This window comes from Betta splendens, chromosome 3, assembly GCF_900634795.4.
Source record: "Betta splendens chromosome 3, fBetSpl5.4, whole genome shotgun sequence".
NCBI classification, from domain to species: domain Eukaryota; kingdom Metazoa; phylum Chordata; class Actinopteri; order Anabantiformes; family Osphronemidae; genus Betta; species Betta splendens.
In genome coordinates this window covers 6,437,947-6,465,733 of record NC_040883.2, presented here as the reverse complement: position 1 = coordinate 6,465,733, position 27,787 = coordinate 6,437,947, and the positions used below count along the sequence as shown (strand labels likewise).

Here is a 27,787-nt window from a genome sequence, read left to right as displayed (position 1 = left end):
GTGTGTGTCCACGCGTGCGTGTTTGGCACCGTGCCAGCGAGCTATTCTCCTGGATAAGAAGCTTTCAAGTAAATGAATGAATACATTACAGATCGGCGGCTGCGCATCAATAAAGAAGGCGCGCTGTATCTGAGCCGAGTCCTCTAGTCGACTCGTGAGGCTGCAGAAGAGTCAGGCTGAGCAACTCTAGCAGGGCTCTGAAGGCCCGAAGGGACCGCGGGTGCCGCGCAGGAGACGCCTGACTGAAGACACGCATCAAACCGTAAAGAAGATGGAAAAAGCAGTGGTAATATATCAGCCAGTTCATTCTCTGCATCTGCAAATCAAACTAACCCCTAACACCTGCATCTACATCTTTATTTTCACCCCTGCACACCTCTATATAATATAGATATACACAGAGATTTCATTTCTGTGCATGTGTCCTGGGGGTGAAGAATATATTCATATTCAGTGAATGATCGGCACAGGCAGAAGCGCTTCGGAGCCATTTTGTTTTTCCACCTGACGGCAGAAAGGAGCAGCTATTATGACCTTGTGATGAATCCAAGGTTCATTTCCTACAGTTCTCTTTTTGCACCTTGACAGAAAATTAAATCTAAATCTAAACCAAGGTGGGGGGGGGTTCTGCTTTAGGAGAGCGAGAAAACATTGTGTAAGGTCTCTATCGTGGCCATTGTCATGCACATACATGAGCCGGCTGTCAAGTCCAGGTGCTCAGTAATTGGAAGAAAGTTTCATTTGTACCTGCTGTCATTTATTCATTAGCTCGCAATCCGATCTTGTGTGCAAGGCATGAGATGTTATAAATCAGTCACCGACTGGTTATTAACAATTCATGCAATTCATAATACATAAGATTCGTAATTTATTTATCACCTCTAAATGGGATTTTCTTTCTTTTTCAGCGGTGTCAGCTCAGACATTTTTACTAGCCTGACCGACGGCCATCTTGGGAGGGAGTTAAAATGTAACTAAAGCAAAGCTCAACAGGAGCAGGTGAAGCCAAAGTGGAGCACTGCCAGTCTGACGGCGGACTAAATGTGAGCGTTTTGATGGGTGCCGTCTGGAAAGGAGGCAGCAGGCACCACGCTGAGGCCGGACCAGTTGCTTTTTACCGATTCTCCTGAGCGCTTGATGTAATTGTGAGTAATTAGGTTTTAAAGTGCTTCTGTCTCTTTCCAACCTGGAACACGAGTCCCGAGGGACGGTGAGGGAGGAGGTATACAGTAGTAAGTGTCTGTCTGAGGACCATTAGGTAATATAAAGCTTCTTGTGTTTCAGCTCCACAGTATACGACGAATGTGGAAGTTGTGGGTAATGTTAAATCCATAAGATCACAGTGACGCTGGAGGTGAAAATAAATTATATAACTGCCCTGAGGGGACAGAACTATTAATTGCAGTAAAATCATGGTCACCAGTAGATTCTAGAAATCCAGAAAAGAAAGAAACTTACGAGTGGTTGGCTTGTTGCAGTTGTGTCCATGTCTGAAGTATTGGGGATTTTCCACAACAGGAATTCGAGTCATCCCTATGACGACCGCGTCGGGACCTGCATCCAGGGTACAGGGGGTAATAATACCATGGTTGACATGATGAAGAGGACTAGCAGAGTCTTCCTCACCGCTGATCACAGCCACTGGACCTGGAACAAGGGCAGGGGAATGTTAATCGGTTTTAGAGTCAAGACACCACCTCGTATTCTCCTATTCTCTCTCTTATGTCTTATCTCGTTGTAAAAGCACTGTTGAAACCATGAAAGATCAATAGCAATGAATGGGCATGAGTATCTGAGACTACAAACGTAAATCAATCCGTTTGAAGGATATTGTGGGAAATTATTATCTGCCGAGCATTTATGATGTTTCAAAAAGATCATTACTACTAATTTGCTGTAGTAACAGTTAATATTGTACTTCCTGTGTCTTTTTCTTTGTAAATGTGTCTTAATAATAAAAATACTACTAATATAAAACAATGCATTATCACGTCGCCAATAGCAACCACACATTTCCGCACAGCTGTGTCATAATTGTTTGTACAAGACAGCATTTAATCCTGTGCGTTAGTAGGTATGGACTTATAATTGTCTGCTTGAGTCAGCTGCCATCTATTCTTTAATGACACATCTGTGAAGCTACTAACCTAATCAATGCACTAATGTATGTTTGGATCATTATTTCATTAGTTCAGTTCAGGCTGCGGCAAAACAACAAGGTCCAGGTCTCTGCCTCTGCAGCTATCGTACAAGCAAATACCCGTCAATACGAACCATAATTGTCTTTCTGTAATTAAAATAAAAAAGAACACCGTCAGACACTGCTCTGCTTTGCTCTTCTATCATCGTGACAACTGCAATTTTCAGAGTGGAGTGAGGTAAAAAGGCAAATGGATATAAAGTCAACAGTAACTGATTCAGTGAAGCCCTGAGTGAATCTGTTTACCCACAAAGTTGAGCCTCTCGCGTCTCGACACGCCAGTAAATAGCAATCAAGACCCAGTCGTATCATTTTATAGAAGCTGGGCCGTGAGGGAGTCGGGGAGGGGCGAGCGATGAGGTGACGAACGTGAGCCGCGACTGGTTTACACCATTTGCTCGTATGCAGGACTTTCACACCTGAGTGGCCGCTTTATTGTATGGAGGAGCGCAGCAGATCGCAGGTCCTCATCAGGTCACTACCCACCAACCACTGGGGACAAGTGGCACCGCAAAGCTCTAAATCTCCGCTAATGCTCGTGAGCCCCCACGGCGCAGCACCCGGCAGAAAGATATACGTGAAATATAGTGCTTCAAACAGCACTGTACTTGAAGTAAAATCATTAAACAGAAAATCATGATGAGTCATGGTAAACGTCGTTGAAAAATGAGAGAAGATACCTCAGAGGGATCCTGGTATTATGTTCTGCTTTTAATGCAATATAAAATGGAATGAAAGCCTATCTGATCAGGCTCCAGTGCCAGATCGATGAGGCCTCCAGGGAACACCTGGCCCCGCTCCAAACCACAGCACTCAAAACTACACAGAAAGCTGCCTCCTGCTTCCACCCTGGGAGATGAAGTTTTTCTGAAGAGTGAAGGGGAAATTGGACTTCTTGAGTTGAGAACAATCTAAAAATTGCATTTGTGTTACCTGAGTGATGAAAGGGCCCAACAGCCTGCGAGAGGGTTTTTATCATCCGAGACGTTGCATGTGCAGAGGAGAGAGTTCAGCGCTGGACATTTCCCCCAAACATCCATCTGAGTGTAAAGGCTTCTCTATTAAACCAACTCTGATTTATTTATAGGATGGGGAAATGAAATGAAGCAACTTTTGACTACTTCTCTATTCTGTTCATGTCTCATTCCTTCCACAACTTTTCTTTTAGCAGTGATGTGGTTGACATCGGGTAAAAGCCTGATGTACTGTAGACCTCGACCACTCGGAGCATAATTGGATGACAAACGTCTAACTTATATCACACACAGTAGAAATTTAAACTGTAATACTAATTATAAGATATTGATTTTTTTCACTACATTATTTTGGAAGTGCTTAACGCTGCACTTAATAATCAATACATCTTTAAATTAGAGTGGTAAAACAAAGCGCAAACATGCCTCAAGGAATCAGGTTAAGGAAAAAAAATCAATAACTAAAATTAAAAAAATAATTAAAGCCATGATTGCTGAAGGATAAAAAACAATAAAATTATATCTCATAAAACCACCTCTATAAATCATTTTTATATAGTAGCGAGTTTGTAATAGTGCACAAATCATAAAAACAATGGGCTGTGGCACAGCTGGGCTTTTATTAGCAACTAGCACCACCTGTCTGTCTGCACACCCTCTCCACTGCTACAGACGAAGCTAAAGAGGAAGGAAGCGTGTGCTCTCCTCATGCATTGTCAGATTTAATTTGGCTGAGACGGGGATCCTAGTTTTCTGGTGCTGGTTTGATTCTTTTGCTACTGTGTGACCGGCGAAAAGTTGTGCCTGATCAAGATAAAATGGCCAATAAAAGCAGCAGGACAGCAACAAGTGAAATATTTTTACCAACGCAATGAATTCCTTTGTTGGAGAGACTAATGATGTATGTTTGTGTTCATGTAAACAATGTGTGAAGTCATGACTTAGTACAAACAGGGAAATAATTAGTGTGTCAGCAACATCACTCGTAAAGTTCATGTCACGAGAGAAAGAGATTTTCTCACATACAGTAACTCATAACATCACACGACTTCACATCACATGAAACAAAACCTAAGACTGAAAATGAACACAAGGCAACTGACATGGACCTTCATACAACACTGGTTCCTCACTCACCTTCAAACCAAACTGAAGCAATGCAAGAAGGCATCAAAGTCAAGCCCACCACAACCAAGGCTTCGTTCACTGACCACGTTCAGAGGAACACACGCCCGTCGGTCCGGGGATTCTTCCTGCAGCCTCAGATCACCATGGCGTGCCGTCGTTTGGAGATTAGTTAAATGTCATTGCTCACATCCTTCTACGCTTTGCCAGCCAATATGTTTCCGCAGCCAACATCCTTCTATTTCCCTGAAATATGTCACTACGGCTGAGACGAGTCTCCCGGAGACATGTCACCAAAGTTGGCATGGCTCAGCGTTCGCTCGCATTCTGCAGCTCCACATCACAGCGGCGCTGCCAACGTTTCATGTTGGTGTCACTAGCAGTTTTGCGGGCGCATTAGCTAATTCAGGTAAATCAGCTGATCGAGTGTGACCTTTGCATCATCACTTTTCCAGAGTTTAGAAGTCAATCTAATCTCCTCTACAGGCGCAGACGCGGCGCAACCTCCCCCCCGGCAGCTTAAAACAGACTCGTTCATTAAGATATTGTTGAAGTGCAGGCCAGCTGGTCCGTCTGTGATCCGGGCCTCGTGATGAATTAAAGGAGCACTCGAGCCTTTGAACCGGCCGCCCCTTTAGACGCCCGCCGACTTTTATCTCCGCGCTTTGTGGCCATTTAAATAATCGTAAATAATCACACTGAACTGAGAGCAAAAGCTTTTTACATGAAAAATCCCCGCTCGCATGAAAGGAATCCTTTTCACGTGTCCGACAGACACCTCCGCGCTGATCACACGCACGGCTGCAAAATTAATTCCACTCGGATTGCTACTCATACAGTAACATGTTAGTGAATGACTGAATTACTGTTTTATCTAATTTAATTATACTACAGACAGTTTTAATGACAGATATTTAAGACACCGTGTACTTGGACCATTTCATTTTGTAGACAATGCCTGCTTCATGTTCATAATTGAGGTCAAACCAACAAAGATCCTCTAACCTGAACTAAATACAGATATTTAGCGTAGATTTCTCCAAATCCTTTATTTGTACAGTATGTTAGGATTTGGAACCGTGATGGATGTGCTTTCGTGAAACACTTCAATGGCTCGTATCAGAGGGCAATGTCAAAAGATCTGTGCCTGTTTAGTCTGGAGGACTGCGCTGGCACTGCTGCCGTCTCCATTGGCCAGGTCTAATTTTAGCTGCCTCGCATCAGTGACGTGTGTCCTTGCTCACTATTCACCCAAGTGTGTAGAGCGAAATTAGACATTATTAGCATGTCACAACCCAATTTTTTCCTCCGTGTTCTCTGTCACAGGAAGTGTTTTTCTTACAACAGCCTCTGGGTTTTAATGATTCCAGCCGCACAGTTTATTTATTCTGGCTCTCAATTCTCTTCTCAGTGTTTTTTGTATTTTTACTTGCAAGAAATACACCGGTCCGGACTGAAAAGTACAGTAGCAAAGGCCTGTGTGGAGCCACCTGATTATTTGTGCCTCACTTTCTCTATAAGCCTGTGACTCCGTGGGGTTTTCCCTGAGTTGAGGGATAAAGTCTGTGATCGCCTCCTTCTCTCCTTTTTGCGGTAATTATGGCACAGATTCCTTTCAAAGGTAATTAATTAGGACTGGAATTAATCTGAGGATATGCAGCATGAACTAGTGAAGTGTTAGCACAACCTACTGGGGCAAGGTCCTGTTTCCTGTGAATGACAGCTACGACACAATTTCAATTTAGATGTGTGAAGAACGACTCTCATTCATGCACTTACTATCATAAAGTAGTACTTTCACTGTTCTGAAGGTGTTCATTACTATGATTACAGCCACCACATGTCCTTTAAACTGGACACATGACCTCTTCCTTGCAGCTCAGAGACGAGCACAGCGATCCTGACTGACCTGCAGCCTCTGCACTGACAGTGCTGCAGCCTGTCCTGCTGGTGGTGACTAACTTTGACAAACACTGGTGCAAAGGGACTATAGAACATTTATTCTGATATTTACGGCCCTCCGCATTGTAGGTTATCAACACTTTACAGTCACCCCACACACCTTCACTGTATGTGCTCTCCTTTTATTGTGGCGAACGAGGCAGAAGCAAACATGCACTTGAACCGCGCTGTAAAGCTATCACTCTGTGCATCTGAAGCCACTTGCATGTCCTCTAAAATCAAGCATCTACAGCACACTAAACATTATCAGCCGTGACACACGGCACTAAACCAATTACAGTGTGCGTTGTTGGGAGTGTGCTGCCGTATATCTGTGGCGGTGATGCTCAGAATGACAACAGAACAAAACAGCGAGACAGTTATTCTGACTCTGTTCCCAGACTGCCCTATCAGCTTTTATATCTTTGACAACACATTACCCCGTGAGCTCCCCGAAGACAGACGAAGCAATTTTACACAAGTCTGAGGAGTGATGGAAAATGACATCATTCAACAGCCAAGCTGTCCGGGGTCTACTCCTTGATTTATGACTATGACAGAGTCAGGACGCTGGTCCCAAAACCAGGACCTACATTTCATTACCTCTTATGCATCCCAGCACAAATTGAAAACAATGCATCTAGTGTAGCAATTTAAGAAGAGATTCTGGGCTGTACAAGTTTCCACTCTGGGGCTTCATTCTTCTCGTGCAGCAATGTAATCACGAAAAGGCCAAATGAAAAGCTTGTGGTGGCATTGTTATGGAAAACAGTTTGCATCATGAACTCAGTCATAAAAAAAACAGTGCAAACATACACACTTACAGCACAAACATACCGTCTGCACAACGGCAGCCACAAACTGGACGGTAAGTGTGTCTTGCCAGGCACTGGGATATGGGACAATTTCCGTATATTGAGCATCTGGCAAAGTTTTATGTCAATCACTACAAAAACACAGGATCACATTCAGCTGCTGTTCGTCCATGTCACTGATGTAAGTGGAGCCTTTGTATGAATCTAAAAGTAGTGCTGGTGAGGAGAGGGGCCACATAGCTAATAATGGCCATAAAGGCTAATAATGTAGGATTAAATCACGGCAGAATATGATGAAAATCTAGATTTACTCACCAGACATCAATCACAAAATAAATCAGTTCAAAGGCAGCGCTGAACCCGAATGATTCCCTATTTATAAATATTTATACCTGCCTGGGTAGCTTGACAGACTGCTACTTCCCCGTGCTCCCAGGAGAAAATGTGTTTCCAGTCTCCACATGGAATATGAACAGTTCAGTGCACACAGAGCCATAGCATGGACATGTGTGGAGCTGAGTAGGTGAAAAGAACTCAAACCCGGGTGTATTTGCACAATTCTGACAGGACAAGAGGAACAGTGTAGCCCTTCCTATAGGTGCGCTGCTGGCACAGCGAATCAGGAGTCATGTCTGGGGCGCTGGGAGCCTGTGCTTTGGCAGGAGTTTCTGTTTTGTGTTGTTGTTTAACTTTAATTTATTCCAGGTCGAGGAAATCTCTCATTTGCAGGAACATCCTGATCATTGCTAATGCACAAAAACAAGTAGATGCTCAGTACGAGCACTGAGCAGCAGCCCAGCTTCAGAACAGAAGCATTCGAACATAATCACAGGGACTTTTGTTGGGAACTGTAGGTAAAGCCTGGCTTATTATTATTATTACTTTTTGGAAATATTTGCTTGCAGGGATCACGTTTAATTTGCTGTGTTCTGTTTGATTTGCATAAAAGGGCTGCAGTTGATCAAAAACGACTCATTAGTTTTAGCAAGTTTGTTGAATGAATTATTCCCGCTATTATTCCCCTGCTGAAGGTACAGTAGTCGCTGAGATATTTGTCAGAGAGCTCAGGCTCAAAGTGACACCAGTGGAAATGTCATGGGAATCACGGGAGGCGGCGGGATTCGTCTTCTGGGGGCCGCGAACGCAAGTAGAAATGTAACATGTCAGTCTGCGGCAAACTGGTGAAGTGACAGATACTGTAAATGTGGTTATGCCAATAGCAAGAGAGTAACATTAGACTGGCTGAAGCAGAGTATGAAGGAAAGGGAGAAGCGTATCCTTTTCCCTGCTGCTTCAACAGGCAAATGCTGCTCACAAGTTTAAAATGAATTGGCACAAGTAATTAAGATCACTGTCAGCAGCATTTGCTCCCCTTTGGTGCATCCGGCTCCAGTTTCCTAAGCATTTATTTAGAATCACTTACTGTACGCAGTAACACTTAAACAATTACGTCCCTGGTCGACCATGTGCTTCAGGTCAGGTTTCATATCCTCCTTGTACTACTGTAACCTCCACCTCGCCACCAATAATGTCCATTCGGCGTTTTTTGCTGAGATGATGTCGAATAATGTTCAGTAATCACACACGGGTGATTTAAATGTAAAATACCTCCATATTGACTGCGACAGCAAATGATCAAATCCTAAATTCCTGCTATTTCATCATGAGTAAATTTCATCATAAAGCAGCTGCTAAAAAGACTGCCGTTCATTTATTTGATCCCACACTGTTGTCTCTTTCTTATCCTGTTTCTCGCTACAAGCTACAGGGGTCTTCATCCCGGCCTCTGTTCTTTCACAAAGGCCTCCCTCGATTGGAGGGTTCCTGTAGGATTTGTGGGGGAGGAAGAGACGAGCAGAAAGGGGAGGAGGGGAGTGGGTACTGTTTGTATACACCACGGTGTGGGTTTGCATGCAGTATGTGGAGGAGGTCACTGTAATTACATATCATATTACATATAACTGAATGTGCACCCCTACTGTATGACTGACGCCTCACTGTGTACAGCATAGCATACACAGTAGTACACACTGAGCTTTAGCAGCGCTGGAGCCATCAAACTGAAGGAAGTGCTGCGTTACATCTGTGAAGGGTCCCCTGAAACATTCATTATTAAAACTAATTTATGCGTAACCCAATCTACTAGAAATATGCACACTCGATATGTACTGAGTGCTAACATTTAATAGGGAATATTTTTAGATCAAACAGGTTGAATTTGTTTTCAAAACAGAATAATGCAGCTGCAACTACCTTAAACTGTTTAAAGTTGATGACCTACAGGATCATATGATTAGTGTCATACAAGTACACAACTTAACTTAAAGTACACTAAACTACACTGCACACTAAAGTACAATAGTAGCGTGAGTTCATCTGATGATGCCGGCGTTTATCTTTTTTTTTGTTTAGTTTACAGTGTCTCGTTTAAAAATTTATGAATTTTATTAGATTCCAAATGAATATGTTTTATTCATCTAATGTTATTTTTATCAACCTAACAAATGTCCATTTATTAGCTGATAAAATAAATGGAAACAAACATGAAATGCATTTTGTCAGTGACAAGATAATCAGAACAAGATTTAAATAATTCACCTCAAGCCTCCATTTTAGCGTTGAACTGTGGAACTTTTCTCAAACACCAACTGTTAACAAGGAACAAAACCATGCAGACATATTTTCCTTTCCCACAGAATTCTACTGGCAAAATGTAATTAAAACATTAGAAGTAAACAAATTCTAATTAGGAGATAATTATGGTCGGACCACTAAACTCCCATGGTTTAGATTATCAGAAAGGACTGAGTGCCGTGTTTTCCAACTCGACGCACATCCACCAAGCCAGACAGCGCAGCGGTACAGTAAATCCCACGTGACCGTCCCAAGTGCAATACTTCACGTGTTGACACCCATGTTGGCAGTAGGTGTAAATCACAAGCCCCAGCTCCATTGATTAAAGGCATAAAGCCTGTGATGTTCCTGAAATATATTAATATTAAATACAGTCCACATATCAAGTCAGACACAGGTAAACCTGCATGAACGGAACCAGAGCTGGTGCCTGTGGTGCCTTTGTGCTGTGAGGTGATGTTCAGCACACAGAGGTGACTTCCATCATTCTGCTGCAGTGGAGTCACTATTATAATTACAGTATGCATTAAATGCCTTAACAGACATGCACATACTATTACAATGATGGATATAGAGAAGCACTGATCATAATACGTGAGAATGTCACTTAGACTGATAACATTCTTTGCGTCAGCCTCCACCCCCACCCATTACATATTTACTGTAACTATAAAATATTGTACGTATACCACCCTACACAGCCGGGCTGCTCAGTGGGGAGGTGGTACAGCGGGCAGGCGGAAAGGCTCTTTAATATTTCAGTCAGACTCCCAGCAGACTGATGGCTTACAGGGGCAGTCATGCAGGGTGCATAGCCAAGGTTAGTTGTAACATCAACCTCCTTTCATTTGAACCTGTACACTGAAAGGACACCACTTCTCACAGGTTCTTCAGTTCGGGTAAGACCTCCATATCACATGAAGGCATGCCTGGAATACAGTAAGCCACCGTCGTATCCCTAAGCTGTTTTTGCAGAACCATATGCAGTACGTGTGTATTTACTGTAGCATGCGTGAAAACCTCCATAAGTCTTGCATATTGATGGTGTATTCCTTGCGTTTTTATTGGAACAATAGGTTCGGTAAATTTCTGTTTTATACATTAACTCTATAGGATACATTTCATTAACAGAACACACAGACAAGTAATTTAAAATGATGGATTTGCCTGTTTCCTCGCCGCATGCGAGCTTTGTACAGCCCCGACATCCTGCAGGGGATGTGGCGCTGGATGTACAAGAGCATACAGTACAGTAGGCATTTCAAACACAACAAACATCAAAACTTCTCCGACGGCGACTGCTGTGGGCGACACATTGTGAAACACGACGCATCATTACCCACAGCGGACTGTCAATCAGCGCCGTGTGTTGCTAAATTTAACTTCCCCCGTAGTCCACATGAACACATCTATGTCAACGCAAATACAAAGGACAGCGGACTTGATCCTAACGATGCTGCATTGTGGGATGTTGTATGTTACACAATTGAGAAAACCTTCCCGAGAAAGGTTGGTGGCGAGAACTGGGACTCTTCAAATAAGCACACGAGGAGACTGGCAGCACAGACTTAAGACTGGGGAGAAAGGAGCAAAAGTAAAATGTAGGTCGTTTAATCTGTCGCACAGTGACTGGGAGGCACAAAGAGAAGAGAAGCAAAGCAACTAATGCAGGCAATTAAACTTCCCCTGCCCCCACGCCCCCCCCCCCCCCCCCCCCCCCCCCCCCCCCCTTAGCAAACACTTCAAAGTGCTGCCATCAGCAAATGGCAATAAAGTGAATGAGCTGGCTATAAATGGGCTCGGTTGCCCGAGATGCTGAGGAAGGGGACTGTCTGACTGGTGTCCCCTGGTCTGAGCAAACACAACACAGCACCAGTTCAACACAACAGCTTCCACACAGAGGCAACACACTCACACGCTGGTCAAATACACCGATAAATAAAAAAAAAAAGCACCAACAGACACAACAGGAATCAGAAGCTCATTCGGCTGATGGGCATCTCCTCCGATGACCATTGGGGTCAATGGCTATGTTTGTGAGCGCTGTGAAGGGAAAGCTACATTATTAACGCTCTGTGTCAGAATGTCCTGGAAGAAAAAAGCAATCTCCCAGCAGGAGCTCTGAAATGACACCCTCTCCTGACGACTAAATCGGCGAAAGCACAGAGCAGCAATGTTTCCGTGAAATGGAGATCAGGCTCAGCATAAGCCCAGGAACAGGCAGAAGGAGAGATTTTTATTTTCCAGCTCCAGGTAACAGTTTCACAATGCAGAACTGGGTTGGCTGATTACACTAAATACATATCACGCAAATACCTTCTTTTTTTTACAAGTCCTCAAGATTTCCTTCATCTTTTCTTTCCCCGCTGTCCTTTCAGAAATGCTTCTCTCCCTCTTCCTCTGTTCCCCTTCCAGCCTCCAGCTGTTTTGTGCGCCGCTGGGCATTCACCACGGGACGGTTTCCACACCAATCGCAGCGCCATTTAAAATAAACATCAACAGAGGATGTCAGGGGGAGCCTGTGAATAACACCATAGCCTTATCCACTTCCACAGATTTAAAGGGAAGAGGAGCCATCTAGTTGCTCCCTTTCTCTCTTTCTGGATGCTATTTGAATAGCCACTTTCCAGCCATCACTTCTGCTGCATCCGCCTTATGTGAGCCAGAAAGGCCAGACTTCTGCTCCCGGGAGCTCTGGCTCTTTGCTCTGTTGGAAGAGTTTATTATAATATAGACATTTCCTTACTTGCAGGCTTAGTGCCATACTTGTCTCTCGGTTAATTGTTATTCATAAATACAGACACAGCGGCGGCGTCAGTCTTAAACACGTGTGCCCAAATGCAGCATGTGAGGAAATATTGAATCTCCAGTTGTAAGCTGCAGCTTCTGTACCATCCACCTCGTCCACGGCTGCTCACGGCTCCACTTAAAAAGGCAGAAAAGGAAAAGTAAGCAGCAGCGAGCGCTTGGTGCCAAAAAAAACAGGTCATCTGGTTCCTACAAAATAAATCAAAAGCACCACAACTGCAATCTGCACCACACACTGTTTTCATGCGTCATGTTTTCTACACGGATCTATATTCCTGCTACACTTCTTTCTACCTTCTTTTGTGTTTGCATTACTAAGCTGTTGGCAGCGGCTTGTCATTTTGTTTCATAAATGATAGCAATTACTATTTCAGCGCAGGGATCAAAGAGACACCAAAAGGAGGTTTTTAGACAGGAGAAAACAGCAAACACAGTTTCCCCCTCTTCTGTTTACACTGATAGAGGCCGAGGCCTAGGAGGCAAAGTGAAAGTGACTGACAGAATGGGAATATACCTCCTGTTTTTAATCCCAGAGAAGGGGGAGAGGATATGAGGGGAGAGGTTTCCACCAGGAGGCTCATTCCTGCATACACTGGATTAGTCACATTGCAGATTGTGTTTTTTTTCATCTCAGAGAAAAGCTGGAAGCATTGGGCTGAATAAAATTACAGTGTACTTATAATGAGACTATAGTGCCTAGACTTAAAATAATGAACCTTTCAGAAATTTCCTTAGCTAAAAACACCAAAATGCACATTGAGAGTGGAGAATTGGACGTAGAGAATATTCAAATGGAGGCAAATAAAAGAAAACTTCACCAAAGTTAACATGAAGATAAAAATAGCAGTTGCAGTAATCTGCAGCTCATTTAACACTGCATTGCAAAGTGTGGGATTTTAGTCCCAAACAACCAATAGGTAGCTATAGCAATGCTTTGAATACTAACACAATATCAGTTGTCATGCTCATAAGCAGGTATAACACTGACCATGTGCATTGTAGGCTGCTCACATACTAGTATCAAAAATGAGATTAGGGAAGTGGATCGATTGGTTCTAAAAAACACTGGAGTCACAAACTACTTCTAGTTGAGTATTACTGTAAGGATTTCTAAATGTTGAGATAAGCAGTGAAAAAAGGAAAAAAAGCCATTAGGATTCATCCTCTGGGCACCATGAAATTAATTATTCTTCCAGTGTGAACGAAAGAGGGCGATAGGGTAGTTTCACCACTTTAAAACGATTTCACTTCACTTCATGACCTCCTGCTCCTCCTCATTTAAGACACATCTTGTGGTGAAACTGGAACTTTTAAGTTCAACAATATTCAATTTCAGTTTCCAGGCTATTTTGCTTCATTAAAGGATGGAACCTGCAGGCTTCTGATATTAATTAGTTTAAAATCATGTTCCATAAATCATTTGCCTGAGCTAATGAACTACTCGACAGATAAGGTGTGCTTTGATTTCTTGATCTAACTCGTGTCCATACACACTTTTAATGCCAGTTCACAACAGGAGCACATTTTCTTCCTAATTGCAAGGCAATGAAGGACTTGAGTATATTCTAATGCTGGGGTGCCAGTGACTGTAAATAAAGGCAAGTTAAATGTACATGTAAATGAAAATGTTCTCACCCTGGTCATGGTACATGTTTTTGTACCGTCGGATTAATGTGCAGCAGTGACAGGCTGGGTTCACACTGTGCACTGCCTCCCCTCCTGTCCCTGGACAATTCTCCCTGACATGTGGAGGACAGCTTCCTGGCCCTCCTCCTCTCATTGTAATGGAGGTCTGATGCTCCTTTTCCGCATTTCTGCCCACATTAGCATCTCCAGTTAATTGGCACCATTTGCTCAATGGCATTGCTTGAGTTTGTAAATTACTTTTACAATTGTCACTAATTATCAAGTCCGATGAGTGGAATTGGCGCAATGGGTCCCCAGTGGAGCAGAAACACAACAGGCGGATGAAGGATTAAGTCTCCGGGGGCAACGCAAGGAGCAGGCTAGCTGAGAGATACCGGTAGCGCTACATGCTAATCAACGGAGGATTATATACAGATGGTGCTACTGTAGCGCTGCGTCTCTCTGCTGCATGCTTAATGAACTACAGATGCACTTTGGCTGCATGCTCCAGAGAGGGAGTCAGGCATATTTTTCCTTTCTTTCGCGTTTTTAATATTCATTTCTCGAATCGTAAACTAAAGGTGCGCACTGAAGGTTTATGAGTGTCTGAGAGAGTCTGCGAAGATTAATACCCTGAGCTGTGTTTACTGAAGAAAAAGCATCAGGTATCTAGGAAATTTTATCTTTACTATACTAAATAAATACTGATAAATACTGTAAGTGCATCCCAACACTGAGGCACAAGTAGAAAACCGAGGTGAACTGCCGGCCGTGCTGTTATCGCAGCAGAGGACAGCTGCACGCAGTCCAGAGACTGTTCAGTTCAAACAGGTCTAATAATTGAAGATGGTGCAGTTATCTGAGAGACTGTTTTGTCTGCCTTGTCAGTATGAGCTAGACAGTCCAGCCGGCTGAAAGGCCAGACAATTTGCGCTCCAAATGTCATGTTGCGAGAAGGCAAACACGGCCTGTTGGAGGAAGGCCGGCGAGAAACAAAAGCCTGGGTTAAAGACATGTCCGGCCTTATCATACGATTATTCAACACCTACTCCGAGAACACAGAGTACGAACAACATATTATCTGCTCCAGCTCCTAGAATATGGAAAGGATTAATAGTTGTCCTCTGCAAAACATTAATCGTTGGTTAAAAAAAATCCTCTGCTTTTCTTGTTTTGCATTTCTTTTCATAGTGAGAAGGAAATTGGATTTTGCCCTCTGGCACAGCATCAGGATCAGATTGTGGGCTGCAGTAATGTGGATCTTATCTGAGCTGCAGCACTGGTCCAAAACATATTCCTGCCTCTCTCTCAGTGAAAATAGGACTCAACTGTGCTTTACTGTTGACAGAGAAAATGTACCGGACACAGACACACACACACACAAACTATATCCTCTTCCTATCTCTATTTTTCTGAGGGCACATATAATGTACAGGGCCTGAACATAGTCAGTATATATGTGTGTGAGGGACAGGCTGATATATGAATCCAAAGGATGCCATTCGTCACATGACCCAGAAACTGCCTTTTGCTGTGGTTGCCACAAAGACAAAAAGCTCAGTCCTTGGAGGAAACACACACACATGCACACACAATACACAGCAATAGACCTCTAGATGTATACAGTACATGCATGATGCACATGGTGATGTGCAAATGTTTGTGGCTTTCTAAACCTATACCCAACCCCACATCTGTCAGAACTGAGGATATGCGCTTCAGACACCCTCAGGTGCCTCTGGGTAAAAAACTATTTGAACCTACTACAGTGAAAAGCTCATCCCCACAGCCACAGAGGAGGCTCAGCACACTAGCCAGTTCACCCATTAGCTAACGCACAGCTGAGCCAGCCTGTCAGAGCTCCCCTCAGAGCCCTTTCCTCCATTGTTCCTTTGCAGCCCTCCTACCTCACATCTCCTCCTCGCTCTTTCCTCTTCATGCGTAAAGAACATGCTGTGCTCAGCAGACTCCGCTGTGCTGTAGTGCTGTTAGCTTGTTAGCCTGTTTGTTTAGTTCATCATTGCCACGCTCCCCTGAGTTACAGAGTTTATCTAACGGCCAGTTAACTGCCACGAAGCCCAAATGCATAAATAAAATCGCTTTGAATAAAGAAAATAAAGCAATCTAGCAATTACCTATTGGATTTCACAAAGTTTGCAAAACCCCTAAAAGATAAAAAAAAAACAAGAACTCCTTTAAGCATGTGTTTAAGATACATGTTGGCATCCAGTGCTAGTGTGAGTAGAGTTATTATTAACCAAGATATGTCTCAAGACAAATCCTAACAGTCCTATTTTAGAATTTGCTGCATTTACACAGTACTACTTCAGAGTGTAGGTCTACTAGAGGTTTCTAGGGTTTCTAAATGTAGAATGAGAGACAGAACCTTCAGCCATCAAGCTCGTCTCCCCTGAGAGCAGCTCGCAGGTCAGGTTCAGGAGACAGGCACCCACTCTGCTTTTAGGACTGTAGGCTTAAAACGTCCCTCTTTGGTAAAGTCCACAGCTGGGGCCAGTTGATCCATCTCTTAGTCATGCAGCTGTGGACGTAGACTGCTCAGGGACCTCCCCTGATGCACTGAGCTGCTTTGCTCTTTTCATAAGTCACCACAGTGTGTCATTAGCTTTAAATGGAAAGAGGCCATATTGCATTAAATCGGATGTCGGTGATTTTAATGGTAATTGGATCAATTGCAATCTGGTGGTGTAAGTTCTGACATATTGTGGTAACTACTGTAGAGATAAACATGAAAATTAGGCAGCTTGAAACCTCTGAGGAGCTTCACCTTCGAGCAGGATTACTTTGTAATATTTCACCCGCATTCACTTCCCCTGGCTTCTTACTGCCACTAAATCAGAGGGTGGTCTTGCCACTAAGATTCCTGTAAATGACCTAAGCACTTACCAGCAGTTAAATCCCGTTATCTCAGCAGAGAGGTCAGAGGTCAGGCTCAGCGACAGACAGAGTCTGAGCTCAGTATAGTCTCAGTGCCTTGGTTAAGGACACCTCAGCTGGGTGAGTCAGTACGCTTGTTGCTAGCAAGATGTACAACCTGCGGTGTGCATTCAGTCATTCTGCCACACATAAACACATAAAGTGACAATGTGCCAGGAGGGATAGAGAGTGATTGTTGCAGTGACTCCATGCACAAGAAGCAACATCCTGACGCCATCCGCTTGCATCTCATCATCGCCGGTGACACCCGTTTAGCTGCTGTTCCCGAGCATCACAGATCTTAATGCACGTTTGAACTCCAGACATTTCTGGGCTTATTACAAAGTGGTAAGGTGTTGCAGAGGCGCCCGGGATAAAAACTGTAGTGACCCACAAGACTGTGACCTGTAAAATTGACATAATGTGCTGCCTTTGAGTAGCCAGTAATGACCTCTCATCGCAGTGTGACACACTCTCCATCTTCATTTCACACCCTCTTAGAGCAGCACAGATGGCCTTGGCATTTCCTTAACAGCATCTGAAGTCTTTCGTAAGCCAGGCTGCAAGTCTGGTGCATGTCCGGTTGGTGCTCACTGCAAAATATTGGAAAATTCACAGCACCGGTTGAAATGCGCCTTGTTATTTACTCAGTCTTTGAAGACTTGCATCTGTGTGCTGCTTGACCACGTCCATCAGGAAAGACCGGGTCAACGCTGTCACAGGTACTGTACAAAACAGTCACTTCCTTCTTACATTTATCTTCCATTTGTATTGCATTGCTGTGCACTAACAGTGTTTTTCCACGGGTTAATAGACAGGTTAATGAGGTGGGATGAGGCCACTGTAAAATGCTACTAAACCAGCCAAGCGCGATAATTCGTCTTGCCTCAGAAGTGTCAGCTACTGCAGCTCCCTGCTCTTTAATTCATTGAAATGAATATTGTTTTAATTGTTTTATCCTCGGTGCTCACTAACTCCATTAGTGTGGAAAGAGGGGGGAGGGAGGGGAGATGATAGAGAGTCGTGTGGAGAGGAAGGTTCAGGGAGAGAGAGCACTGGAGGAAAGACAGAGAGATGAAGAAAAACAGTCAAGGAGGTTTGCTTTGCGTGTGTGTGTTTATCTCTGTCTGCGTGTGTACATGCTTCTATGAATAATTAATCCCCTAGTTGTGATTACACAACAATTACTCTCTAGAGCTGAAACTTTAACCACCCTTATGAAAGATGAAGGTTTGTTCTCTATCTGTAACACAGACACTGTGGTCTGCCAGTCTCAGAGGTGTCTTAATGCAAACGGAGAGGCTGATGGGAACACGGACCCCTGGGACTATGAGAGGATGGGATGTGCAACCGATGGAAAGACACCTCCATATTTAACAGAAGGAAGACCTGATTAGGATGTACTCAGGTGTATTTAGAGAGAATGTTAGCAGAAAAAAAGAGAGCCTTTGAATGTATAACAGAAAAAAGCAGGCATTCGAAGTGTTGGAGCTGTAACTCAAATGTCTGAAGTGAGACAATGAACATATTTTCTGTTAATACGGTATATTATTAAAGAGGCAATAAAAAGCTGGAACGCTTATTTGTACCAACGAGGAAGAGCTGGAACAAACATCTGAGTAATATGACTGAGTATAAAAAGACATCATAGAGAGTCAGCATCAAACTATTTAAGAGGAAGTAATGTTCCTCAAGGTAAAATTGCTTCACAAAGGCTTCGGGGAATCATACAGCAATAACATCAAAAGATTCTAAATTCATAATCAAAAATGAAATTCTTTAAAAGAGCAAAAACCTGAATTACAGCTGCTGCCACTTATTGCAGCACATACAGCAATGATCATAATAAATCTTGTTATATATAGTATTGTAGATAAATAATAAAACATAATGTGTAAAGACATCAATTTTAGTGCAGCAGACTTCATATTTATACTCTATATTAGTGAATATTATATCTGTCAGTATAAAAGAATCCCCATTGAATTCAGCGTAGGAGTAAGTATGCAGCACCCTTTGGCTGTTACATAACATGGACCAGTGGCTAAAATTCACAACATGCAGTGATAGAAATGGGGCAGGAAAAAAAAAACGACAAAGAAAATTTGCAGGAATATGATTCCCACATATTCATCCTCCTCCATCTGAGCGCATGCTCGCAGGATGTAATGATAATCACACGACCCTACACCACAGGTGGAAAACCCAAAGTGGAGTCACACAGAAGGTTTCTGATGGGGGACAAAGGCCTGAGACTGAGGTTGGAGGTTTCTCACTAAGCCTCAACTCTTCATTCAGGCTTTATTAAAGATGCAATGTCTGCTTTCAGCAGTTACGGGAGCAAAAGTACAATATGTAGGTTTTTAACTGCAGGGGGCCTTTAACATAACTTATTCAATGCCTGAAACAAGAACGGGGAGTAAAAACACAACCCGCTGACACTGTAGAGCACAACTAGGACCAGCCAGGCCTTTTTTTATGAGACACGAAGAGTGCTGTCCAAACCGACCATCTCACCATGCTCCAAGAGACTCGCTCCCCAAATGTTCATTAACTCAGTGGAAACTCATCAGCACTATAGAGCACAAGTCCATTACAAGGCCTCATGTAAACTGCAGGAAATATGAGCGCAATAATCATTAACCAAGTCCTCCAGGACGGGGAGATGTACTGTACTGTATGGTTGGGAGGTTGAAGGAAAGTTCAGGACGGAAATAAATGTGTTTATGATTGGAGAAAACAGGAGATGCACTTGTCTCATAAAACGAATGAGAATAAACCCAGATCATGTATTGCTCGGATTCACCCAGCTTTTTTTTTTACTTTTACTGTAGACAACAATTTAAGGATTTATTTTTTCCCCAGATCAATACTAATTCAAACATGGAAATGTAGAACACGACCCTGATGCATTTTCATGGACCTTTTGTTCACTTTCCTTCTAAATGGCTTACAATGTAGCTGCATTTGCATTCACTAGAAAAATACACGCGTGTGTCTCTGCTTGCGCTTGTTAGTTTCCATGGCTGAAAAAAAGGGAAGAAAAAATATATATTTCTGAACATTTCCCCTCAGGATGGAGCAAAATTGCTGCAGCATTTTGAAAAAAAAAAATAAAAAACACCAGCCATAGAAAAGAAGCTTCTGTTCCTTCATCTGTATTCTGCCATATCCTGACATTTTAAAGATCCTATATTAAGCTATTGTTAGAAGACAGAGGACAACTTTCTGAACTATTGATAGAAAATGCTTAAAAGGAAAGACTCTTCCCAACAAAGTGCATGCACAAGGCCACAGACTGGCTTTTACTGCTGGTTTGCGGAGCAGAGCAATGCGCAGCTCTGCTGAAAGACACCGAGAGGACATGAGGCACTTAGCTATTAGCAGTCCAGTGTTGACCATCCAAAGTCCAAAATAATATTAAAAAAAGCAATCCTATTTGTATCAGACACAAACAACTCCAGGTCACCCTGCACTTTATATCCATCCATTACAACCAAATTCCAAGGGAAAGCTCTCATGCAACTTTCAAGCGAAATAAATAAGTAAACAGCCCTTTTTTGTATTTTTCAATTTCCATACAAGGTGCAAAACGAACTGAGGGAAGACACGTGAGATGATGCTGTGGCTGAGAGCGTGCGGCAGCATCCAGACCCTTTTAGGCTTCCCTAAAAGCGCCAGCGGTCTGTGGGATCTGTGGCAGAGGAAAAACAGAGATGATAGAAGATGAACTCTGAAACTACCTCCTTTTCTGGGAAGAGGAATAACAAGAAACACTTATTAAAAAAAAACAGAAAAAAAACACAGCACTTCCCAGAGCGCCTGTTGCTGCTTTGTAAGCAGCCCCCATCTGTCGCACGGGTTCAGAAGAATGTATTACACTCGATTAAGATGGTGGGTGCTGGAGCAACTGATCAAAGGGTAAACAGCATTTTGTGAGGGAATGAGCGTTTGTGTTTCCTAAAGACTTTGACTACAGAATTTAATTGAAATTTAAGATAAACATTCCTATAGAACAGGTTTTTCACCTTTATTAAAAGGACTGAATAACTAAAGTTCTTTCTTTCTCTACACGATCGTGTGTTCATGATTCTCCTTTGCCTACTGGTGTTAAAGTACTTAAAGCACAGACATGATCATCATGATGATCAGTAGTAAAAATATCAACATACAGTTAATTAACAAGCATAGCTCTGTAAATGAGGGCAGTTCTCTATCTGACATTTGTTCTTCATGGCCTTGGTGTGTGTACATGAAAAGGTTTGACGCGTGCAGTAGTTGTTTCAGCTTATTAAGTCCTGTTTCCTGTTTAACTAGTTACAGAACTACTGTTCTGAAAAAAGTCAGACATATGTAGGTTGATAGTCCTGAATGTCAGCCTAATTAATGTTCACAACCTGCAGCTACAAACCTGATAATTGTATGAGTCTGAACTTCACTCCCCTTCGAAGAAGTTATTGTGGCCAAGATTGTGGCAAAGGTGACTTTAAGGGAAAAAATAAATAAATATAACAATCCAAAAATCCAAAATAATCCAAAATAAATAATAATAAGCACTGCTGAATTTATTTTCAAATGATAATGTACTAAGTAATAAAGTTTTTACTATGATGCTTTTCTGTCTTAAGCAAAAACAAAAGAGCCCAAAAATGTCTTGTTACTGAAAGCTGTCACACTGGTATGTGTCTAAAACCTGAGGTAACTAGTAATATTTAGTGAAGCATGAAGTAGTTGTAAATGCAAAAAAACTAAATATGTTTAATTAAGAGATTTGATGCTGAAAGACATACAAGCAGGATCCGTCTGCACATCTGTCTGCAGACAGATATGTCTCACCGCTTGGCGGCAGAGCACACGAGCCACTAGAGGCCGAGCGAAGCAGTGATGCAGTAAATGTAGCAGTGTGTGTGTGTGTGTGTGTGTGTGTGTGTGGGGGGGGGGGGGGGGGGGGGGTGCTGATGATCCCCAGGTCTGGTTCAGGTAATGTAGCGGAGCGGAGGGTAAGCCGCCCTGACACACACGCCTGGATCACAGAGGCCGGCAGGCCGCCGCAGGCTACGATTTGTCTGTGTGTCAGCGTCGGTGTTTGTGTCAGTGTCTCGCTGGTTATCCTGACGATTTACCCACACGTCGATCTCTGGCTCTGAAAACCTGACAAGTGTCTATGGCGCTTAAGTCAAAAACTGTAATGAGAGCCGACCGGCCCGCGTCTTAAAAATGTCAGAGGTTCTGCTGCGGTGCCCTTCTCTGCCCAACACCTGCGCTAAAAGGCTACAGTAGATGCTTAAATGTGATTAAATGTGAAGCGTCTGCTCACCTCCCTGATCCCTCCAGCCCTGCCTCATCGGACCCCGACATCCAGGCCAGGCATCTGCTTCAGCGTCAGCGTCTCACACTATTATTAGTGCTAAAGACAAACGCACCTACTGCATGTGCAGCACTGTGCTGCGTACGCAACTCTGGTGAACTGAGGTTCATCCAGTGTGTCGGGGTCAAACAGGACCTTGGCATAAAAACCCAAAACATGTCAACCTGCAAAACCCTTCCTCCTCCTCCTCCTCCTCCTCTCGAACTGACATCTGGCTGGTCAGCACTTGGATTTTAGTCACGCAATCTTAAGCCTGATTCTTACCATGGCCTCAGCAATAACAATAATACTGATACTGCTAATATTTTAATGTTCAATATATCCATGCTCCATAGTGTGTATAATGGTTGTGAAATGGAAAGAAAGCTGAGTCCATGTATTGTGGGTCCTACACTGACCTCAAAACACCCAAGTATCATTTAAAAAAGATCCATTTTTCACGTGCTGACTAATAATCAGAGCCTTTCCTTCCACCTTCTCTCCACTAACATGTTACCTCTGCCCGTGCATTCACTGTATATTTTCGGTCTAAATTCCGTAGTGAAACGCAGCCAAAAATAGCGCCGGTATCATCTGCTCCTTATGTAAACACACAGCAGCTGCCAACAAGCCTTGTGGATGAGCCCCTGAAATACCCAGAATGCAGCACAATGTGGCAGTGATTCCCGATCCCTACTGGGACTCGCAGAATTGGTTGGAAAATTCAGATGTGGGCTAAGCCAGTGCATTGTAATGAACGCGACATGAGGCGGGAAGTCGACCCAGAATGCAGCGGGGAGTGTGGCAAGTTTGAGTTTGTTTTGTGTTACTTTAAAACACGTTATTACTGGTTCAGTTTGTACGCTGAAGTAAAGGTCAGCTCCACTGCTCCCAGTTGCACATCCACTTATTTGTATGTGAGCTCCCGTCCTGGAGCTCCACTTTCTGAGTCCGTTAACTGTATGAGAAGGCACAGAACATGACAAAATGATATAGTTTTTGTGGATATTGGCTGCACTTACATGAGACATGAGGTAATTTTGTACTTAACATGAGAAAGGATGACAGGGGAGCATAATACTTATTACTAACATGCTGAGTGTCTTTTTCTAAAGAAGCCTTATTGATTCCCTGCTGACAAAAATCTGTGTGAAAGACACTTCAAAACCCACTGGTGTGAATCACAACGTGAACGATGAGCCCGCCGCTTATGCCGCAATATATATTAACTGGGAGCTAAGTTGACGTATTGATCGGACCAACAGGTTATCTACGCGACGAGTCCATTTTCAAGTGATCACACACTCGCGCGTCTACGTGCGCGCTCGCGAGGCATCGTTCACACGGCCACAATTACAACCGCATAAAGGGGACTTCAGTGTATCAGTCAAAGCTGTGACTGCACGGCACGGACGGCGGAGGCCTTGAGAAGGTAGCAAATCAAGTCAATGTGCCTCCGACACGCACACGCACGCACACACACACACACAAGCACACACACGCACACCAGTGCAACCACGTAAAGCTGAATTTTTACTGGACGCCTAGAAACTGTCAGCATCGGACTCCAACAACCAAGAACCACAGTGATTTACAGAGGAGGGAAAAAAATCCATTATGGCTTCATCCAAAGGCACGCGTGCACACACACACACACACACACACACACACACACACACACACACATGCACGCACATACTCTCTCTCTCTCTCTCTCTGTTGTTCTCCCTCTTTCTCAACACACACAGGCACGAAATCAGCTAAAAAATACTGAGTCCTGACGGAGCCCACACATTAGTTCACTTTAATTCATTCAGTCATTTAATTCTTCACGTAACTGGATGAACCTGGATGAATTATTGACCCCTTTGTGCCAGACACTAGGTGACAGCGGTACTAAGCATCTTCTGTGCTTTGTCTGAAGACAACGTGAACTTGACCCTGTGGTTTGTAGAAGGCGGCTCTGCCAGTGTAGCTCCTACCCCATGATCGTATAACTGCAGTCTGGGGCACAAACTACCACCTGATAGGAGCCGTGCCAGCTCGAATACTAAGGCCTCGTATCTGATCATTACCTGAAGACATAAAGCTAAAGCTTACAGCAGCAATAAGGCAGAACAAGGCAGAGGCGATTGAATTTTCATCCGGCTCACTCTGGGCTGCAGTGCATTCTCAACAAAACACTGAACTTTAAGTAATAGGAAGAAAAAAAAACAAATTATCTGCAATGTAATGCCTGAATGATGTGATGTGCGCAGCCATGACTGTGCTTCATTTCTCGGGCTATTAAAGTAATTTATGTAACAATTTGTTACTGTACCTTGAAAAAGGCAGCTAAGCTCAAATGACTGCAGGAAGAAATACGCGGGGGAAAAAAAGGATTTTAATTTTAGTTTCTCGAAGGAACTAATCCTGAAAGTCGTCCATCAGGCTGCGTGTTGCTGGAGTGCTGCACACCAGATGGTGAGTTAGCCCTGCAGTGCAGTGCTAAAGGAAATGCCCTGTAGTGACCGAGAGGACTCTGGACCCTAGCATCAAGGAGATGAATTACCTTCTTCACCGCTCCTGCTTTGAGAGGCCTGAAACTGCATTTGAAGCACTCCTCTGCTAACAGTTGCTTCCTACAGTAACAGTGGGTGCTTTGAGTATTAAAACATGCTAAGCTCTCAATGCTGCCAGCATGGTGCCTAAGGCAGAGCTGCTCACGCAGACTCCAAGTGGACAGAGTCTTAGGGCTGCGTGTAGTCATGTAAAAATCCCCCCCCCATAAAAACAACAGGCTCTTGGTGGATGCTACAGTACAAATATCCAACTTCTCTGCCTGATAACATAAAAGGAAGCAAGTTACAGCAAAGCAGATGTATCATTAGTGAGCAGCTGTGGCACCAATTAAATCTTCCCCATGTAAACACAGAGGGTCAAACTGCGTGATGTCTTATTTGCATCTCGTCATTATCGTCTTATTTTTATCAGGATTTGTGACTTTTGTTTTCTTTGTGCCACACCAGTTTGTTAGCACAGCTTTAACTCACATGACGTGTCACGGCATCACAAACATGTCTGTAAAGCCTCATTAACTACTGTAGACTCATCCTTGATTACTGCCAGCTTTAGGCCAATGCAGTAATTGCCACCTCTGAAATAATTACAGCGGAGCGTTCTTTACTGAGGTAAGTAACAAACTCTAATCCGGTAAAGTTGCTAATTAAGATGTGGCAGCAGCTAATGCTACTTTATGCCCATGGCATGAAATGGGAAAAAAAAACATTCATGTAATTTGGTGATGGGTCACGTATTAGAACACACAACAGGAAAAGACAAATCAAGACAATACAAATCACGCACAACTCTCTATCTATCAAGTATATATAAAAGTCTGACTTCCACAGCTGCTGCATGAGCACATGTTCTAGCGAACAAATATTTAAAGGGGGAGATTAGCTGGGAAACTGGATTATGTACAGTACAGTGATGCAACTGGCAGAAAAGTTGGGGGGGGGGGGGGGTCTGCCTGGCTCTCTGCTCGCCTGACTATTTGTATAGACTTACCTTTCATACCGAATTTGGAGCGCCGGCCGTATTTGTTGATGAGAACAAAAAGGACGAGGAGGAGGACGCATGCGAAGCCCGCCAAGCCCACGGCAATGGAGACCTGGGAGAGAGATGAAGTCATGTGTGACTCACGGGCAGCAATCAGCGGAATGCGCTCAACATCATCATTATCCTTTTTAGGCCGCTGATCACCTTAAACACTGCAAACCAGAGAAGAATCCACCAGATTGGGACTATTGGCTTCTCACAGATTACAGCAGTCTGGGGGAAAAGTCAAACACTTGCCGGGGCTACGGTGTATTCTAGTTGACAGAATGTAATTTGTACAGTATGTGATCCCCATCTACAGTCAGATTTACTCTGACAGCAGCTTGGGAAAAATGTGCAGCAGCTATTATATGGTAACCTGTATGTTACGAGTCTTCTGCATCCGAAATGCCTGTTTTAAATTACTATGTATTAAACCTATTGTCACAGCAGACGCTGTAACTTCTGAACAGGCCCAGGTGTAATAAATACAGTAACATTAACAGCAACAGCACTCTGTGGGTGAACTACTGAATAGTTGCTGGATCATCATGGATCTGAGCCATCAACAACTAGACAACAGGACCTGCTGTGAGGAAGGTCCTCATAGAAAGCAGGTCTTTGTCATCCTTCACATGTTTATATTGGACTTAAGGAAAAGGAGGCATTTCATTGCTCTGTCTTTCTCAAACAAAAAAGAGCAAAGATGTAAGTAATTAATAGACTACTTGTTTGTTCTAACAAATTGCAGTGGCTCTTTAAAATGGCACCAGACTCATCTCTTCACCACTCTTGCTTCCATTGTGTTGCTGCTCTGCAGCTTTTGGACCATATCGGTTCACATTAGCGACCTTGTTCTGCTTTCACTCTGGTTTCGTTGGAAGTTACACACCAGCAACCCAAGAAAAGGCTTGTGAATGTTTCCTGGAGACGGTTGTGTGCTTAGTCCTCATCCTTGACATTATTCTGCTCTTTTAATAAAGTATGTTCTGCACGCATCAGCAAATGGAGAGACAGACCTTTCGCAGCGTCTGCAGCATCGGTTTTACTTGATTCTCATCGCTGAATTGATCATTTAAAGGCACTCCACCGGGGGTTTTAACAAAGGGTGAGTTTGTAAAACATGCCTACAAATTAGAAATATTAAATGCATTGTTTATAAAAATTATGTCAAAATAGTTTTATTGTCACTGCGTTCCAGTATGTTTATTGACGGAGGGACTGAGTGAACCAACAATTAAGCAGAACATTCCATCCACTGCGTTTCATGTGTATTACATGATTATATCATCAATGTTTGCCTGGATATTTATGTGTCATAACATGAACATCACATGTGTAATACATGTGTAGTAACACTAACAAGTTTAATGTTACAGTATAACTGTCACATGGGCTTTTTTTGGTGTGACATGTTTCTGCTATTTAAAAAAAACCTTTAACACCAAAAGCGCTTGCTTCTATTTGTGACTTCTGAACCACAGAAGAATGAACCACCAGGGACGGACTAAAAAGAAACAGAAGCCCTCCTTATTATGTAACAGTTTAAAAACACCACCGTAGGATCGTGTTGCCGCCTTCAACATCATTAGTGTCAAAACATACAGTTTGGAGAAATGGATGTCAAGGCGTTTGAGGCGCTGCTGTCGTTGCCGCCGTGCTGCATCGTAACACGCGGCACAAACATCTAGCAGCGCCTCCGTAAACATCCAGTGGGAAGCAGTTTACTGAGGAATCGTGTTGAACGACACAGCAGCTCAGTTCACGGGCGCGTCTATAGCAGCTGTTGCATCAACATCATTAG

General features: G+C 43.3%; 1 protein-coding gene across 9 annotated transcripts in view; it reads right to left on the bottom strand.

The window, feature by feature from the left end:
- ntrk3b (neurotrophic tyrosine kinase, receptor, type 3b) overlaps positions 1–27,787 on the bottom strand; it is a 159,270-nt gene that overhangs the window by 25,958 nt on the left and 105,525 nt on the right. For 6 of the 9 annotated variants that reach the window (XR_003785391.3, XM_055507608.1, XM_029144858.3 and 3 more), the window contains 2 exons: positions 25,954–26,056; positions 1,459–1,647 (listed from right to left, as the gene is read on the bottom strand). Coding sequence is in view for 8 of the 9 variants with exons in the window: in XM_055507608.1 (XP_055363583.1) it covers positions 1,459–1,647; positions 25,954–26,056 (292 nt within the window). In the remaining variant the exon portion in view is untranslated. The remainder of the gene's footprint in view (positions 1–1,458; positions 1,648–25,953; positions 26,057–27,787) is intronic. The other 3 variants (XM_029144856.3, XM_029144857.3, XM_029144854.3) reach the window with 3 other exon arrangements.